This window comes from Nanorana parkeri, unplaced genomic scaffold, assembly GCF_000935625.1.
Source record: "Nanorana parkeri isolate BGI_ZX_2015 unplaced genomic scaffold, ASM93562v1 scaffold1209, whole genome shotgun sequence".
Taxonomy (NCBI): domain Eukaryota; kingdom Metazoa; phylum Chordata; class Amphibia; order Anura; family Dicroglossidae; genus Nanorana; species Nanorana parkeri.
Window position 1 is genome coordinate 313,090 of NW_017307477.1, and position 19,652 is coordinate 332,741.

Below are 19,652 nucleotides of genomic sequence, written 5' to 3' on the forward strand. Positions count from 1 at the left end.
CAGGATCACACTAATCCAGCACGTTATTATTCTGAGTTGCCCCACTCAAGCGGCGGCCATATTGAGTGGGGCACGTGAGATTAATAACGTGCTGGATTAGTGTGATCCTAGTTCATTTTATTACTTCATTGCTGTGCTGTATGTGTATAGGGCAATGTATTTGGATCTGTATGTGCATTATAATTAGTCGAAATTAATCGATTAATCGATTTAAAAAAATTTAGATTAATCGAACATGAAAATGTTAATCATTACCAGCCCTATTCATAATCTATCTTATTGTAGTAGTATTATTATTATTATTATCTTTTTGTTTCCTGGTATTGCCGTTGAGCCTCCTAAAGGATTCGCATGTAAAACAAAAACGATTTGTCTTTCTGCCTGTAACAATCTTTGATGTTCGGTCGCCGATCTGGATTTTTGGATTATTATATATTTATTTTTATGGAAATGGGGAATAAAAGGGATTGTGCTGAGCTGTATGCTCACAAGGAAAATAAATCTTGTGTGGATCTGGGTAGTCCTGCCAGTGCTGGACCAGATATAATTCAAGGTGGTGCTCACAGGGAATGCAATGAAAGGATGGAAATGACCAACATTCCAAGGAAACCTAAAGGGGTTGATACATAACAATTGGGCAAATGTGGTTCGCTCAGCATTACAGCTGCTGGATGGTGCCCATGAGCATAGTTAACTCTTGTGCTCCTCTATCGCCATCTAGCGTCTGCAACGTGGCCTTGCAGGGTCATCTTCTTCGGGGCAACTCCTTGATGATGTCACCGAGTCAACCCCAAGGAAAGGGGACCCTTTGAGGGCCTAAAACAATTCTGACCCATGTGACATTATGAGGGCTGATTTCTAAATCTTCTGCCCAGTGTTGAACGAATGCCGTTTGCAAAGCAAAGCACTGCAACTAGGTGGCTGCAGTAAGGCCTTGCTGGGTCCTCTTCCTGAGGATAACTCATCAGTGAGTCACCCCACAGGCACCCCACAGACAGGGGACCCTGTGTGGGCCAAAACAATTAGTAATACATCTTCTACCCATGCTGGAGAAATTATGTTTGCAGGGCACTACTGCCACTAGATGGCACTGGCTCTCCTTGACTTTATCTAGTGGCGGTAGTGCAGTGCTGATGGAATTGTCCAGCTATACTCTGGCTATGCACCTTGGCGTCCATCTAGTGGCAGTATGCTCCGTGTCTCAGTATGTGTTACTTTGTTATCTTTAGTAAGTACATTGTTATTTCCATATAAAGAGGCCCACAGCAGAAATTCAATTTGCTCCGGTCCGGAAATGAGTATTAAAAAAAAGCCAGAATAAGAAGTTCTCCTGATGGTCAAAAAAACAACTGAGTAAAAATCATTTTGTGTATTTTGTGTTTTCTTTTTAGGGGAACATCACATTTTCCTGCTCTGAACCCCACATTGTCCCCATCACCTTTACAAGCCCCAGCACCAGCTTCCTCCTACTGCCCGGCACCCCACAGCTGGACGATCTGGCGGTCAGTTTCCAGTTCCGGACGTGGAATAGTGACAGTCTTCTGTTATCTACCAAGCTAGCCGGGGATTCCGGGTTCCTCCTGCTCCAGCTGTATTCTGGGAAGTTGCTGCTGATGATTCAGGAGAAGTTACCCAACATACTTCCAATAACCACAGGTAATCTGACCTCCGTCCTTCCCTTCAGTCTTATATGTGACCTCCGTCCTTCCCTTCAGTCTTATACCTGACCTCCGTCCTTCCCTTCAGTCTTCTATCTGTCCTCCGTCCTTCCCTTCAGTCTTCTATCTGACCTCTTTCCTTCCCTGCAGTCTTCTATCTGTCCTCCGTCCTTCCCTTCAGTCTTCTATCTGACCTCTGTCCTTCCCTGCAGTCTTCTATCTGTCCTCTGTCCCTCAGTCTTCTATCTGACCTCTGCCCTTCCCTTCAGTCTTGTATCTCACCTCTATCCTTCCTTCAGTCTTGTATCAGACCTCAATCCTTCCCTTCAGTCCTTTATTTAACCACCAAGATTCAAGGAATAACGCACATGACTTGTACAAGGACAATATTTGCTGACCCCGGAGTTCAGCTGTAATCTTTGTAATTGTTGCCTACCCTGGAAGATTTATAGACGACATGAACGCAGCACAATGACTTCTGTACTTATGAGATTTAGAAGAAGGATTAGGATGGAGGATTCGGTGACACACAAAGGCGTTACTTGTAATTTGGCTGTCAAGTTCATGAGAGGTTCCTCAAAGGAACGGACATGAGCTGTGCTCATACAATGGGGTCCCCGTGTGGATCACAGCATATTGTATAGAGTTTGGGATCACCAAACATGAAATCTAAGGCTCTAACCAGAGCAATGGATGAAGGACGAGGAATGAGCGAATGTCAGACAAGGCCAGTTACATAAGAAAGAATCTAACTGGCAGGAAAAGAACTCCACGAAAACCGGATCCTCCGGAGATACTTCGTAACCTATTACTATGATGACTTTCTGACATTCTGCACCACTCGAAGGCAATATGTTCAATTATATCCACCGAATGTAGTTTAGTTATAACAACACATGGAGAGGCCACAATATATAAATCATAGACTGGAGGGGTCATCATATATAAATCAGACTCGAGGGGTCATCATATACACATCATGGAGTGGAGAGGTCATCATATATAAATCATGGACAGGAGGGGGTCATCATATATAAATCATGGACTGGAGGGGTCATCATATATAAATCATGGACTGGAGGGGTCATCATATATAAATCATGGACTGGAGGGGTCATCATATATAAATCATGGAGTGGAGGAGTCATCATATATAAATCATGGAGTGGAGGAGTCATCATATATAAATCATGCAGTGGAAGGGTCATCATATATAAATCATGGAGTTGAGGGGTCATCATATATAAATCATGGACTGGAGGGGTCATCATATATAAATCATGGACTGGATGGGGATCATCATATACAAATCATGGAGTGGAGGGGTCACCATATACCAATCATGGAGTGGAGGGGTCATCATATACCAATCATGGGGTGGAGGGGTCATCATATATAAATCATAGACTGGAGGGGTCATCATATATAAATCATGGAGTTGAGGGGTCATCATATATAAATCATGGACTGGATTGGGATCATCATATAGAAATCATGGAGTGGAGGGGTCACCATATACCAATCATGGAGTGGAGGGGTCATCATATACCAATCATGGGGTGGAGGGGTCATCATATATAAATCATAGACTGGAGGGGTCATCATATATAAATCATGGAGTTGAGGGGTCATCATATATAAACCATGGAGTGGTGGGGTCATCATATATAAATCATAGACTGGAGGGGTCATCATATATCAATCATGGATCTAGTGGTGGGGTCATCATATATCAATCATGGATCTAGTGGTGGGGTCATCATATATCAATCATGGATCTAGTGGTGGGGTCATCATATATCAATCATGGATCTAGTGGTGGGGTCATCATATATCAATCATGGATCTAGTGGTGGGGTCATCATGTATAAATCATGGAGTGGAGGGGTCATCATATATAAATCATGGAGTGGAGGGGGTCATCATATATAAATCATATACTGGAGGGGTCATCATATGTACATCATGGAATGGAGGGGTCATCTGGAAGGGAAAGCAACTTCCAAGCACAGCAAACAAGAATATTGAAGTTCAGGACTACAGCACAGCATGCTGGGGAGGAAGGGTTAACAATACTGTGGTCTCCTCTAGTGGACAAGCTATTAGCATGTCCATCAGTCACTGGCCCCACACCATTCGAGTTCGAGTTATTTGTGGCCTGGATCTTACACTTGCAAGCCGCAGGATAGTCCTGCCCTCCACCAGCTGTGGGATATTTCTTCCCACCACCACCTGCAGGATAGTCCCTCCCACCACCATCCGCAGGATAGTCCCTCCAAGCACCGTCTGCAGGATAGTCCATCCCAGCACCTACCGCAGGATAGTCCCTCCCTCCACCATCCGCAGAAAATCCCTCCCAGCACCAGCCGCAGGATTGTTCTACCCACAACCAGCTGCAGGATAGTCCTACCCACCACCACACCACAGACAGGATAGTCCAGTCTACCAGCAGGCACAGAATAGTCCGGTCTACCACCAGCTACAGGATAGCCCTGTCCATCACCAGCCACAGAATAGTCCTGCCTACCACAAGCCTCAGGATAGGTCCACCCAACACCAGCTGTAGGATAGTCCAGCCCACCACTAGCCACAGGATAGTCTGGCCCATCTTCAACCACAGGATAATATGTCCCAACAGCAGCAGCAGGATAGTCCATCCCACCAACAGCCACAAGATAGTTCTACCCTCCACTAGCTGCAGGATAGTCCCGCCCACTACCTCTTCCCTTACTGTAAAGGACAGACAGTCAGAGACAATAGACCGAGCACAATTATGATTATTTTTTATGCATGGGCAATTCTAATTGGCTATAACTGTCCCCAGGCACTGCCAGTGGCGGCTGTTATGATTTGCCGATAGTTCTCCATTGAAAAATATTTCCAGCGGTCGCCACATAAAGATTTCAAAAGTACATTAATACAAAGCAACGTTAGAACTATGAATCCTAAGTGAGGACACGTTCCCATGAGCAGCGAGCTCGCCCCTCTGTATTAGGATATAATGTGTATTGGTATGTGAGAATGCGAAGGATGCCGGTAATTGGAAATGACTGGAACAAGCGGTTTGCGGTGAACGGAGCATCATTATCTCCGAGCTTCCACTTTGTACTGGACACAATATAATGCACTTTACTCATCATCATAACATTCCTCGCACACGTCGTAAAGGCTTTATCTTGTTGTTTGTTTGCTTCGGCACATTAACTTTGCTTGTTTTCATGCAAGTGAAAAAGTAAAAATATATAATGTTCAGGAATAAACTCCTTTTCATCTTCCAGGTAGCTTTTTAAATGACGGCTTATGGCACACTGTGGCAATCAACATTAGAAGACACCGAATCACTCTGACGTTAGACAACGGAGCCACGGCACCCGTCCACGTCACCATCCCCGCCCGGATTTCCACCGGATATCAGTATTATTTCGGAGGTGAGAAAAGTCCTAAAGCTGAATACACAGACGAATCACATAATATGTGAGCTGGTTTACCTGCCAGAGGATTTGCATTTCTGTCCATCCAGTCCTGAGATTTACAAAGCTCTAACTTAAAAAATATTAAAAAACACATGTTAAAATGCACATTTTTAGGCCTGAAGATTACTTAACACCCACCACGACCACGACCACCACCACCACCACCACCACCACACCAGCACACACACACGTCCTATAGTATAGTTTTCCTAAATGCAGAGACCCTGTAGAATAAAATGGTGGCAGTTGTAACTTTTTATGTTGCATTATATAAGGGTAACTGTTTATCAAATACAAATATTCTGTAAAAATACACTTAAGTTCATTTTGCACATAAACTCAGTTTATTACCCAATTGGCAAAATATAAAAGTTGAGGTTGTGCCGAGTAAATAGATACCAAACACGTCAAGCTTCAAAACTGTGTGCACTCCTCACCATATTGTCTTGTATTGTATTGTAACTGTAATGTCTTCCTTATATTGTAAAGTGCTGCACAAACTGTTGGCGCTATATAAATCCTATATAATAATAATAATGTCAAATAAACAACGATGGCCAAGGTTGTTTGTAGGTGCCGCTTTAAAAGCTTTTACAAGTCATCCATCTAGAGTTACCTGTGAATAGCGGCCCTAGAATTGTTGTTCTCTGTCCAGCGTGTGTGGGGATACCTAACATGTGATATCACAAGCCCCCGATGTGATAGGACTTTTGTGGTGATTCTCTTCAAGTAGACATTAGAGGTCTACATGATGTCACCTTTGCACGTCAATGAAGCTGATGAAGGCCATGTCATGCTTGATCAGGAATTAGAAACCGGAAGTGACAAAACTATCATTACTTTCGGGTTCATTTAGCAGGGAGGAGATCAGTGAATGGATGTTTGCTGGTGTCCCTCCTCTCTTTTAGCCAAGAGAGAGAGAGAGAGATAATATATATACACTATATTACCAAAAGTATTGGGCCCCTCCAAATCATTGGATTCAGGTGTCCCGTGAAATTCCTTGCTACTAAATATTCTGCGGTCACCTGTTAGCGGTATTATAACAAAGTGGAAGCAACTGGCAACAACAGCAACTCAGCCAGGAAGTGGTAGGCCACGTAAAATGACAGAGCGGGGTCAGCGCCTGCTGAAGCGCACAGTGCGCAGAATTCGCCAACTGTCTGCAGAGTCAATAGCTACAGACCTCCAAACTCCATGTGGCCTTCAGATTGGCACAACAACAGTGCGTAGAGAGCTCCATGGAATGGGTTTCCATGGCCGAGCAGCTCCACCCAAGCCTTACATCACCAAGTACAATGCAAAGCGTGGGATGCCGTGGTGTAAAGCACGCTGCCACTGGACTCTAGAGAAGAGGAGGCGTGTTCTCTGGAGTGACCAATCACGCTTCTCTGTCTGGCAATCCGATGGGCGTGTCTGGGTTTTGGCGGTTGCCACAACGGTACTTGCCTGACTGTAGTGTGCCAAGTGTAAAGTTTGGTGGAGTGGGGATTATGGGGGGTGGTGGGGGGGGTTGTTTTTCAGGGGTTGGGCTTGGCCCCTTAGTTCCAGTGAAGGGAACTCTTAACGCATCAGCATACCAAGACATTTTGGACAATTGCATGCTCCCAACTTTGTGGGAGGAGTTTGGGGATGGCCCCTTCCTGTTCCAACATGACTGCGCACCAGTGCACAGAGCAAGGTCCATAAAGACATGGATGGGGGAGTTTGGGGTGGAGGAACTTGACTAACCTGACCCCCAGCCCCATAGAACACCTTTGGGATGAATTAGAGCGGAGACTGCAAGCCCGGCCATCTCCCCCAACATCAGTACCTGACCTCACAAATGGTCCAACATTCCCATAGACACACTCCTAAACCTTGCGGACGCCTTCCCAGAAGAGTTGAAGCTGAAGCGCCAAAGGGCGGAGCCAACTCAATATTGAACCCTACGGACTAACACCGGAATGCTAATAAAGTTCATGTGAAAAAAAAATATATATATATATGTATATGGAGAGGGAAAGAAAGAAAGTAAGAGAGCATATATGGAGAGAAAGAGAGAGAGAGAGAGAGAGAGAGAGAGAGTGCATATGTATATATAAAGAGACAGCATATAGAGAGAGGAAGAGGGTAGAGATCATATGAATGAGAGAGAGAAGGAGAGATTGCTCTATATATGAAGAGAGAGAAAGCAAAAAAGAGAGAGCGAAAGAGAAAAAAGAGAGTGAAAAAATAGAGAGACAGACTGAGAGAAAAGAAAAGACGAGAGAGAGACGAGAGAATAAGTAGTTACAAACTTTAAACAACAAATTAACTCAAATGGATCCAGCGCCATCATATAAATGATATAAAATGCCATTGGGTGATATACACTGAACATCAGGCTTGTATCTACCTGCTGCATAAAAGCAATCTTCTGCGGTCCAGAGGTGAACTGACACTGTAACTCGGCTGCTATGAAATGAACTTTCTTCATTCTTTCGGTTCTGCGGACTCCCTCAGGCAACAGAATAAAGCAATAAAGGAATGTAAATAAAATATATTTGGCCGGCAATGAACACATCGGCACAAACAATAAGAGTGCACCAAAAGTCGTGCTGAACGTTCCTCTATGATGGGGCCTATGTAATAAAAGGAGACATCGGGAATATTAAGACCTTCGGGGTCATCCATCAATAACGCTCATAAAATAAATACATAAATGTGTTATATGAAATTTGATTAGACTATGTGTCTCTCTCTTATCACACAGGCTGCCCGGATCCTCCGTCCGACTGTGTAAATCCGATTTCTTCATTCCAAGGATGCATGAGGCTCATCTTCATCGATAATCAGCCCAAGGACCTCATTTTGGCTCAGCGCGGCATGCTGGGAAATTTCAGTGACTTGCAGATCGATATGTGCGGCATAAGAGACAGGTAATTTGATATTGTTTATATGAAGTGGGCATGGGGTGAGAAATGAAAAATGTTTTGCTTCAAGTGTATAGACACCTTTTTTTGTTTTGTATGAATTAACTATATCATCACCATTGTATCCCTGGCACTCAATCCTGCAAGGATCACAGGCTTCTGACGGAGCTGGCCGGCCTAGATATGTTTTGTTTCTTTATCTGGTAACATATCAGACGGTGGTGGTCGGCCATGTTGGGGGTTGTAGTGTTCTATGTATAGAGTGTGATAGAATTGTATTATGATGGCGTCCAGTGGTCGGCCATGTTGGGGGTGTAGTGTTCTATGTATAGAGTGTAACAGAATTGTATTATGATGGCATCCAGTGGTCGGCCATGTTGGGGGTTGTAGTGTTCTATGTATAGAGTGTAATAGAATTGTATTATGATCATGTCCAGTGGTCGGCCATGTTGAGGGTTGTAGTGTTCTATGCATAGAGTGTAATAGAATTGTATTATGATGGAGTCCAGTGGTCAGCCATGTTGGGGGTGTAGTGGAGTGTAATAGAATTGTATTATGATCATGTCCAGTGGTCGGCCATGTTGGGGGTTGTAGTGTTCTATGCATAGAGTGTAATAGAATTGTATTATGATGGAGTCCAGTGGTCGGCCATGTTGGGGGTGTAGTGGAGTGTAATAGAATTGTATTATGATCATGTCCAGTGGTCGACCATGTTGGAAGTTGTAGTGTTCTATGTATAGAGTGTAATAAAATTGTATTATGATCATGTCCAGTGGTCGGCCATGTTGGAGGTTGTAGTGTTCTATGTATAGAGTGCAATAGAATTGTATTATGATCATGTCCAGTTGTTGGCCATGTTGGAGGTGAGATGAACTCTGCTTGTAAGAAAGACTTTCGGTAGCTTCCCCTCCTCCCCAGTATGGCTCTTATTACCTTGTTTAGTCTATGGGGGATCTTGTTTAGGGGGGCTATGGTGGGGAAATATACTTATTCCTCGCTCATGCAGGCTTCTTCCCCACCAACTACGAAGTCTCTCTTCTTCACTGCTCGTGTAATCGATCCTTTACCTATATCATCATGTACTGTACAATGCAGGGCCAGCATTCTTCCAGTGTATGCGAGGATGTGGAGGGTCTGTTCACACTGCAAGAACGCAGGAGAGCAGAGCAAAGTGCCGTCAATGAATTAAATGTGTATGTTTTTCTCTTATAACCCCCTAGACAATGAACATTACAGCCTTACTAGAGAAAGGTGGGGGGCCTGCAAAAAGGCATTTGTACAAGTTGCCTTCTACGAAGTATGGAAGACCATTGCTTGAGTGTAAGAAGATGCTGACTGTAGGGTAGACACATGACCTGCTCCTACACAGATGCTAACTTTCCCAGACAGAGCAGCGTTTCAAGGAGTCAGTCAATGGCAGCCTCTGCATTCGGAGGGTGGCCTCAGCTGCAGGGCCAGTTGAAGGACATCATGGGCCTGGTGCTATCGGTCGGTCAGATAGGAAGCAGCAGAGGCTGCTCTCTAATTAGGCGGCCACCGAAATATGCCTGATCAGAGCTGCCGGCACCTCTACCTGATTGTCTTCAGCCCAGCTGCCACAGATTGCCGTCGGGCATACCGAGGCAATTTTGGCCGACCAGGCTTATTTCCAGTGGTGGGACTGGAGCTGGCACTCCAGTAGCCCCTATGTTAATCTGGTCCTGCTCAGCTGTTAGGACAGAGGCCCTTTAAAACCTTCTATTCAGATGGACTAGCAGTGCTATAATCCCTATAAATATTTTAGTGGGGAGTATTGTGCCCACATTACACATGCTGCAGATTGCACATCAGATTCCAGAAACACAGAATCATAAAAGCATGCTCTTGTGTTTTTTTTTTGTTGTTTTTTTTTTTTTTAATACAATCCATATTTTCCGGCTTCACATTGCTCAGAGCCGTGGCGTAAATGTCATATTGTGCATTAGCATGATGTTTTGCTCAGTTGATAAATACCCGGAACCTCTGGAAGTAATCCTCGGATAGGCCCAGGCTGAGCAGAAATCCGGCGTCTGGGGTATTTCAGCGAAAGCACAATAAATTTTCTGCAGTTAAGGGATTTGTTGCCAGTTCAGCGAGATTCAATTTCTGATCCACAGCGTGTTCCGAACTTTATCAAAGGAACAGGTACACAGGAAAGTGGAGATTAAACTTAATTACACCTTGTGCAATTTTTTTTTTTCCTCTTTAGAGAGATTTCATATCTCTGCCTGGCAGTAAAGAGTTTCCAAATAGCTCACCTTGCTCCAAGACTGCAGTTACTGCAGAGGCATACAGCGTCTGCTATTATTTACAGCCACTGCAATCCAATTTCTGAGATGCTCGTTTGGGATCGTCAGATAATTATTTTGTTTCCCTTTTGCTTTACGGGGGCCAGTTTCACCTCTGTGCCTAAAAAGTCGGCGTGGTTTAAGATGAGTTTTTGAGTAAGTTTTTGTGAGATTTATGTGCATTGCAACATATTTTAATGCCTTGAGGGTGCTAAAGTGCAGCATGCAAAATACAAAAAACTGCACTGTGTGAAATGCATCCTTAACTACAGGGGCACCCCTAGATTTTTTGCCACCTGAGGGGCCAGGGATAAAAGGCAGCGACCCACAGAGCTCCTAGCAACCGGTGACATCACTGGTTGCCAGGAGCTGGTTGGAATGCCAGTAAGGGTGTCCTAGGTTGCTAAGAGCTGGTTGGAAAGAGATGTGTATGACCCTTTCAGTTTAAATCAACATACAGGGGCATGTCTTTGGGTCACATGGCAGATGGGCATTAGGCAGAGCGGCATGGCCATGCTATGCTACACAATGTTTGCAGCGTGCCTGCCCCCCCCCCGCCCCCTTTCCAGTTAGAGTGCCCAAGGTTGCTGAGAGGCAGGCGGGGAAATATGTAAGGGCCATATTCATCTCCCCATCCAGCTCTTAGCAAACTGGAACGCAATGGCCAGATACCCGCCTGGCTCCTGGCAACCAGTGATGTCACTAAGCTGGTTAGGACAGATCAAGGTGGAGAGATGATCCACTCCGTTAGCATGCACCACCAACACCCCCCAACCCCTCTCAGGTGGTGATTAAGCTAGGGACACCCCTGCTGTTACCATTGTATTATCTGGAGTGAATAGGGAGAGGATCCAGGATGAAAAGTTTTAAATCCAGTAGTGGAATCATAGTCCGGGGTGAGAGGGTGATACTCTGCTGACATTCTCGGTAGGAATGCAAGGAGAGAAGGTTACAAGTCTACAGACAGAGCCGCGCATGTGGATGGTGGTGAGTGGAAGTCTCAGGCGTCAATCTACGCATTTTGGTGAGAAGTCACTCCCCTTCCTAAGGATTGGATGGACTGTACCACTCGGCTTACTTCTTTACTAGCTCCAGTTAACCCCTTACTTCTCACATGGACCAAACATTGCACCAACATAGACCTTAGCAGATCCCAGATAACTTGCGGCTATTAACCTTTTGCCAAGTTAGTTGCATTTATGGCAAACATTGTCCTTCCCAACCCCCTCCTGAGCCCCCCCCACAGAGAAAAAAAACAACTATTAAGTACATGTTATCCCAATTCGGTGCAAAAATAGACAAACACTTTAAGCTGATCGGTTGCTGCCATCTAGCTTGCCTTCCATCCGCCCACCTTCTGATCTTTATCCCCAATCCAATCATCACTTTGATGTGGTTGATCACTTTCCCACAAAAAATGTGGGAAAAAGTACTTGCTCATCTTTTTTGGCAAATTTCAGCACGTTCTGTCCCCAAAAGACTGTAGTGTAGCCACAAACGCGTGCAAAACCGCGTAACTATTAAAAATTCCGCATTTAAATATGCAAAAAAATCTTCACATTTCTTTTTTTTTTTTTCTCCTTGTTTGTTCGGAATTCATCATACATTTAACAAAAGGATAATTGCACTGAGTTTGCTCAGCAGCCCTCTGAACCAGCTCGTGGACATCTATTCAAATCTTTGGAAATAAATTAAATTAACATAGAGACTAATTGTTAAAGCCGCGATCTGCCGTGTTCATGAGGTGGAGGCGTCTCATTATCACCTGAAAAGTCTTCACATGTATGAAGTGATCTTCCCCCCACTTTCTGTTCTATTCAGTCATGTGTAAACTTTGCTGGAATTCAAATCGATTTAAAGAAAATCTGATAGGAATTCACCTTTTTGTTTTAATTAATAAACAGACGGTATTCCATGAAGAGAGAGCGCTGTTTTGGTTTTCTTTCTTACATTACCAAAAATGTAACTTATTTGTGTATCACTCGGCTGTAGATCCTCTAATCATCTCTGACACCGTCCTTCCTTCTGGAGGGGGGCTACGTCTGTTCCCCATGGTCCCTGTGTGTGTTGTAAAGTAGTCACTGCTTCCAAGCTCACTCCCGGGATGAACTACAATCTCAGTACAAATTAGTAAACTAAATGTGAGCTTGTAGTCCATTCCGGGAGCAAGCTGGGAGCGGTGACTGGTATACTGGTTAGAGGGAGAGAAACATTTCACCGTGTTTCCAGGTAGGACTCATTAGGGAGGTGAAAAAACTCTCACGAACAATGAGATGTTTTGTTAGAGTGACACTAAATTTAGGAGTTAAACTTTAAAAATACATTCGCTTACCTTGAATATTAACAACAGTGTATCTTATTTGTGTATCACTTGGCTGTAGATCCTCCAATCATCTCTGAATTGGTGCCGACACTGTCCTTCCTTCTGGAGGGGGGCTATGTCTGTTCCCCATGGTCCCTGTGTGTGTTGTAAAGTAGTCACCGCTCCAAGGTCGCTCCCGGGATGGACTACAATCTCCATACAAATTAATAAACTAAACATGAGATTGTAGTCCATCCCGGGGGGAGGAGCTTGGAGCGGTGACTACTTTACAACACACACAGGGACCATGGGGAACAGACGTAGCCCCCCTCCAGAAGGGAGGACAGTGTCGGCACCAATTCAGAGATGATTGGAGGATCTACAGCCAAGTGATACACAAATAAGATACATTGTTGTTTAGATTTGAGGTACTTGAATATATTTTTAAGATTTAACTCCTGAGTTTAGTGTCTCTTAAAGGTTTCAAAACAAGAAGACTATCCAAAATGTGTGACCCAGAAAACCCCCCCAATGAAAGCAAAGGAATTAATTTCCAAAGATTGACGGCTGGTTTTGCATATCATCCTCTACCTTCCGTAATATATTATATGCTCATTAAAATCTGCAATGTAATTACACCGCCATTATCTGATCAGAGGCCGATTGATTTTTATAAAATGCATGGAAGTCTGGGGCAGCTGCTTATGTTGGCCCCAAAGACTAAATAATGAAGCGCCGAGATTCCGGCACCAAACAAAATATCTACAGCGGGCACTGGCTCCTCATATGTTTGGAGCGGCAGATCACAACAGCACCGAAAATTGAGTTTACTATATACTGATAATGGACTGGAAGGATCCCGATCCCATCACGGCACTTTTATAGAATAAAGTCCATGTATACAGGGCCGGGTTTACTCTCTCTGCTGCCCCAAGGCCAGGTTCCTCTAAACCTTTCTTGGCTCCAGATTTTAAAGCATATGTATAGTAATCTGTCTGTCTATCTTGTGTATAGATACTGCTGTGATCTTTAATATTCATATTTGCTACATTGTAGAACATAATTTATATTTTACTAACTGTAAGTCTCTTATACCCAGTTTGTCTAATGAAGGCTTTTATTTAATGGTAGGGATCTCTCTCTATCTCTATCTCTCTATATCTCCATCTCTCTATCTCTCTATATCTCCATCTCTCTATCTCTGACTCTCCATCTCTCTATCTCTGTATCTCCATCTCTCTATCTCTCTATATCTCCATCTCTCTATCTCTGACTCTCCATCTCTCTATCTCTCTATATCTCCATCTCTCTATCTCTGTATCTCCATCTCTCTATCTCTCTATATCTCCATCTCTCTATCTCTGACTCTCCATCTCTCTATCTCTCTATATCTCCATCTCTCTATCTCTGACTCTCCATCTCTCTATCTCTGTATCTCCATCTCTCTATCTCTTTATCTCTCTATCTCCGTCAATCTGTAGTTATATCTCCATCCCTTTATCTCTCTGTCTCTCTCTCTCTCTCTCTCTATCTCTCTATCGCTATCTCTATCTCTCTATATCTCTCTATATCTCTCTATCTCTATCTCTCTATCTCTATCTCTCTATCTCTATCTCTCTATCGCTATCTCTTTATCTCTATCTCTCTATATCTCTCGATATCTCTATCTCTATCTCTCTATCGCTATCTCTCTATCGCTATCTCTCTATCTCTCTATCTCTCTATATCTCTATCTCCATCTCTCTATCTCTATCTCCATCTCTCTGAATCTATCTCTCTATATCTCCATCTCTCAATATTTCTATATCTCTATCTCTCTATATTTCTATCTCTCTCTATATCTCTATCTCTCTCTATATCTCTATCTCTCTCTATATATCTATCTCTCTCTATATCTATATCTCTATCTCTCTCTATATCTCTATCTCTATCTCTCTCTATATCTCTATCTCTATCTCTCTCTATATCTCTATATCTCGATCTCTCTCTATACCTCTATCTCTCTCTATATCTCTATCTCTCTCTATATCTCTATCTCTATATCTCTCTATCTCTCTCTATATCTCTATCTCTCTCTATATCTATATATCTCTATCTCTCTCTATATCTCTATCTCTCTCTATATCTCTATCTCTATATCTCTCTATATTTCTATCTCTATCTATCTCTATCTCTCTATATCTATTGTGTATTGTCATATTCTCTTTATTTTTCTTAATTATTCATATTTGCTACATCGTGTAACATGACTCAGATATGACTAGCTGTAAGTCATGTATTCCCAGTCTGTCTAATGAAAGCCTCGCATTAATTACCGTTCCGACTTCCCCACATGCAGAAGTCTATCAGCTCACAGAATTAAACAAACGAGCGCTGATTAAAATACATGTATTCACAGATTCTTTTTGTTATGCAAATGTTTATAAAAAATCATTATTTCGCTTCCAGCGTGTTCTCTCTCTAGTTTGATATTCCGCTGGCAAAAAAATAAATAAAAATAAGTAAAATAAATAAATAAAACCGGGTTTTGTAATTGAGTCTGAAGCGAGCGTCTTTTGTGAGAGCGGTTGACTTTTGTTTAGTAATTTGCTGTATCTGGTTCATCAATTTCAAGAGTATCCAGCATTTGAAATTATTGATTTGCTCAGATCCCTTTCAGTCTCTCCGCAGCTAATTAACTGTCGGCCTCATTTGGAAAGTCGGTTTTTTTTTGCATTCAGCGGCTCTCAGCTGCTTCTCTGTGACACTCACCAACCAGACTCTGTGGACTTTCTTGTTTTTTTTTGTTTCCAACAGATGCCTGCCAAATCACTGCGAACATGGCGGAACGTGCTCGCAGACTTGGAGCACCTTCCACTGCGACTGCGGGGACACGGGCTACGCCGACGCCACTTGCCATAGCTGTAAGTACGCGTTTCCTGACTCTCTTAATAAAGGTGTATTTTTTTATATTTTTTAAGCCAAAGCCGGTAATGAAACAATTGGCGGCCGCCATCATCCATCTGTTATTTTACAGGAAATTTGGCCATGTGGGGAAAGATTAGCGGCTAAACTGTGACTAGGACAAACTTGGCAAACTCCGCAGCCAAATGCTGGATGTTGTGTCGCTAATCTGCGGGACTAACTAAAAAAATGAAATTTCTCCAAGGTTTTCAGTCCAAACTCCATATAGAATGAACTGATGAAGTGATTAGTGATCAGTCGGGTATGGCGCTAACAAAAGCTGCCATGAATTTTTAGCCTCAGGCTATATTTTAATGAAATGCCTCATCAGGCATGTAAGATGCTTCTCTGTGGATGCGCTACTGCCTTCTTGAGGTCAAACTCCACCCAATGGGGTCACAAGGGGGGCGCGGGGGTGCGGCCCACAGCCGGGTGACACCATTGGAGGGGTGACACCAAAATGACTGACAGTCATTCTGGTGTCACCCCCTCTAAAAAGTCGGGCACTCGTTCATGGACCAAGAGCCCGACAGTGTCAGGAGAGAGGAGGGGACTTCTCCAGATGGACACTCACCCATCGAGGAATTTAATTATTTGCATGACTCCTCCCAAGGAGCATGGAAGCCAGTGCAGAGATTGGCAGATAAGGTTGTGGGATGAAAGCTATGGATGGATTGGCAGAGAGGGGCAGGGGATGGAAGCCAGTGGATGGATTGGCAGAGAAGGGCAGGGTATGGAAGCCACTGGAGGGATTGGCAGAGAGCGGAAGGGGATGGAAGCCAGTGGAGGGATTGGCAGAGAGGAGCGCAGGATGGAAGCTAGTGGATGGATTGGTAGAGAGGGGCAGGGGATGGAAGCTAGTGGATGGATTGGTAGAGAAGGGTGAGGGATGGAAGCCAATGGAGGGATTGGCAGAGAGGGGCAGGGGATGGAAGCCAGTGGAGGGATTGGCAGAGAGGGGCAGGGGATGGAAGCCAATGGAGGGATTGGCAGAGATAGCCAGTGGGGGGATTGGCAGAGAAGGGCAGGGGATGGAAGCCAGTGGAGGGATTGGCAGAGAGTGGCGCGGGATCTAAGCTAGTGGACGGATTGGCAGAGAAGGGCAGGGAATGGAAGACAATGGAGGGATTGGCAGAGAGGGGCGCGGGATGGAAGCCAGTGGAGGGATTGGCAGAGAGGGGCAGGGGATGGAAGCCAGTGGAGGGATTGGCAGAGAAGAGCAGGGGATAGAAGACAATGGAGGGATTGGCAGAGAAGGGCAGGGGATGGAAGCCAGTGGAGGGATTGGCAGAGAAGAGCAGGGGATAGAAGACAATGGAGGGATTGGCAGAGAAGGGCAGGGGATGGAAGCCAGTGGAGGGATTGGCAGAGAAGAGCAGGGGATAGAAGACAATGGAGGGATTGGCAGAGAAGGGCAGGGGATGGAAGCCAGTGGAGGGATTGGCAGAGAAGAGCAGGGGATAGAAGACAATGGAGGGATTGGCAGAGAAGGGCAGGGGATGGAAGCCAGTGGAGGGATTGGCAGAGAAGAGCAGGGGATAGAAGACAATGGAGGGATTGGCAGAGAAGGGCAGGGGATGGAAGCCAGTGGAGGGATTGGCAGAGAAGAGCAGGGGATAGAAGACAATGGAGGGATTGGCAGAGAAGGGCAGGGGATGGAAGCCAGTGGAGGGATTGGCAGAGAAGAGCAGGGGATAGAAGACAATGGAGGGATTGGCAGAGAAGGGCAGGGGATGGAAGCCAGTGGAGGGATTGGCAGAGAAGAGCAGGGGATAGAAGACAATGGAGGGATTGGCAGAGAAGGGCAGGGGATGGAAGCCAGTGGAGGGATTGGCAGAGAAGAGCAGGGGATAGAAGACAATGGAGGGATTGGCAGAGAAGGGCAGGGGATGGAAGCCAGTGGAGGGATTGGCAGAGAAGGGCAGGGGATGGAAGACAATGGAGGGATTGGCAGAGAGGGGCGCGGGATGGAAGCCAGTGGAGGGATTGGCAGAGAAGAGCAGGGGATAGAAGACAATGGAGGGATTGGCAGAGAAGGGCAGGGGATGGAAGACAATGGAGGGATTGGCAGAGAAGGGCAGGGGATGGAAGCCAGTGGAGGGATTGGCAGAGAGGGGCGGGGGATGGAAGCTAGTGGGGGGGTTGGCAGGGAAGGGGGGAAGGGGCGCGGGATGGAAGCCAGTGGAGGGATTGGCAGAGAAGGGCAGGGGATGGAAGACAATGGAGGGATTGGCAGAGAAGGGCAGGGGATGGAAGCCAGTGGAGGGATTGGCAGAGAGGGTTGGTGGCCACTGAATGCTTGGTGAGTGAATTAATCTGTCAGAAGTCCACATTGAAAGACATACTAGCACATACAGTAACTGAGTCAAAAAAACACAAAAGAATAGTTCCTAGCACCTTTACAATTTCCTTTTTTATTCTTCTACCGAGCATCCGCAAGACACCACTAGTGGAGTTCCACTTTAATGCAATATTCTTGATCCCGGTTACTATAAGCAGCACAGGCATATTCCTAAGGTTATTAGAAATGTTCCTCGACATCACTTATGTAAAACGTGACCTTTCAGGGAGCTATAATTTCCATCAAGAGCCGGTCAAATTATCCGAGAACACTTCAACATTGTGGTTGATTTTATTGAAATGATTACTTTTCAGAAATGCCAGGAATGACTTTCTGTGCAGGAAAACAGTGACGCTTTCCAATGGCGTGACTTTTGAGGCAGTGCGCAGTTCTAAGTAAACAGGAACTATACCGTATAGTGACACCCCATTAAATCTGATCGGTTCATTAACAATTGCATGGAAGGAGAGGCAGTATGGAGGTGATGATTTCCTTCAGCCTCTGGACATGGAGTCATATTGAGAAAGGAAAGCCTTCCAGATATTAATTATAACCGTGATTAGGAGTCTCAGTATACTCGTTAGAGAGAGAAACATTTCACAGTGCTTCCAGGTAGGACTCATTAGGGAGGTGAAAAAACTGTCACGAACAATGAGATGTTTTGTTAAAGTGACACTAAATTTAGGTGTTAAATCTTAAAAATACATTCAAGTACCTTGAAAATGAACAACAATGTATCTTATTTGTGTATCACTCGGCTGCAGATCCTTCATTAATCGCTGAATTGGTGCTGACACTGTCCTTCCTTCTGGAGGGGGGTGTAACCGCCTCCTCCCCGTCCGTTTTGCCAGTCAGCGCTGGAGGATCGGACAGGGGAGGGGGGGGGGAACACTCGGCTGTAGATCCTCTATTAATCGCTGAATTGGTGCTGACACTGCCCTTCCTTCTGGAGGGTGGCTACATCTGTTCCCCATGGTCCCTGTGTGTGTTGTAAAGTAGTCACTGCACCAAGCTCCACCCCGGGATGAACTACAATCTCATGTTTAGTTTACTAAAAGTTTACTAGTTTACTAAATTGTGGTCCATCCCGGGAGCGAGCTTGGAGCGGTGACTACTTTACAACACACACAGGGACCATGGGGAACAAAAGTAGAAGCTCCCTGCAGGGATGCCCCCCTCCCTTGTCCGATCCTCCAGCGCTGACTGTCGGAACGGACGGGGGAGGGGGCGGGTACAGCTGGCCCTGCCTCTAGATAGGCAGAGCCAGCTGTACCCGCCCCCTCCCCCGTCCGTTCCGACAGTCAGCGCTGGAGGATCGGACAAGGGAGGGGGGCATCCCTGCAGGGAGCTGTGAGTAACAGTCACGGCTCTCTGCAGGGACAGGATCGAGAAGTGAGCGAGCGACGGTATGTGTTCGCTCACCTCCCGATCTACTGAGCCGACCTGTGACAGTCTCATTGTCACAGGTCGGCTCAGTAGATCGGGAGGTGAGCGAACACATACCGGCGTTCGCTCACCTCTCGATCCTGTCACGGCTCTCTGCAGGGACAGGATCGAGAAGTGAGCGAGCGACGGTATGTGTTCGCTCACCTCCCGATCTACTGAGCCGACCTGTGACAGTCTCATTGTCACAGGTCGGCTCAGTAGATCGGGAGGTGAGCGAACACATACCGGCGTTCGCTCACCTCTCGATCCTGTCACGGCTCTCTGCAGGGACAGGATCGAGAAGTGAGCG

At 45.3% G+C, this 19,652-nt stretch overlaps 1 protein-coding gene across 1 annotated transcript in view; it reads left to right on the top strand.

Moving 5' to 3' along the window:
• Window positions 1-19,652, top strand: part of LOC108796998 (contactin-associated protein-like 5) — a 283,699-nt gene that overhangs the window by 140,266 nt on the left and 123,781 nt on the right. Inside the window, exons 9-12 of the mRNA XM_018568564.1 lie at window positions 1,392-1,656; window positions 4,937-5,086; window positions 7,866-8,031; window positions 15,430-15,540. Of these exons, the coding sequence (XP_018424066.1) occupies window positions 1,392-1,656; window positions 4,937-5,086; window positions 7,866-8,031; window positions 15,430-15,540 (692 nt within the window). The remainder of the gene's footprint in view (window positions 1-1,391; window positions 1,657-4,936; window positions 5,087-7,865; window positions 8,032-15,429; window positions 15,541-19,652) is intronic.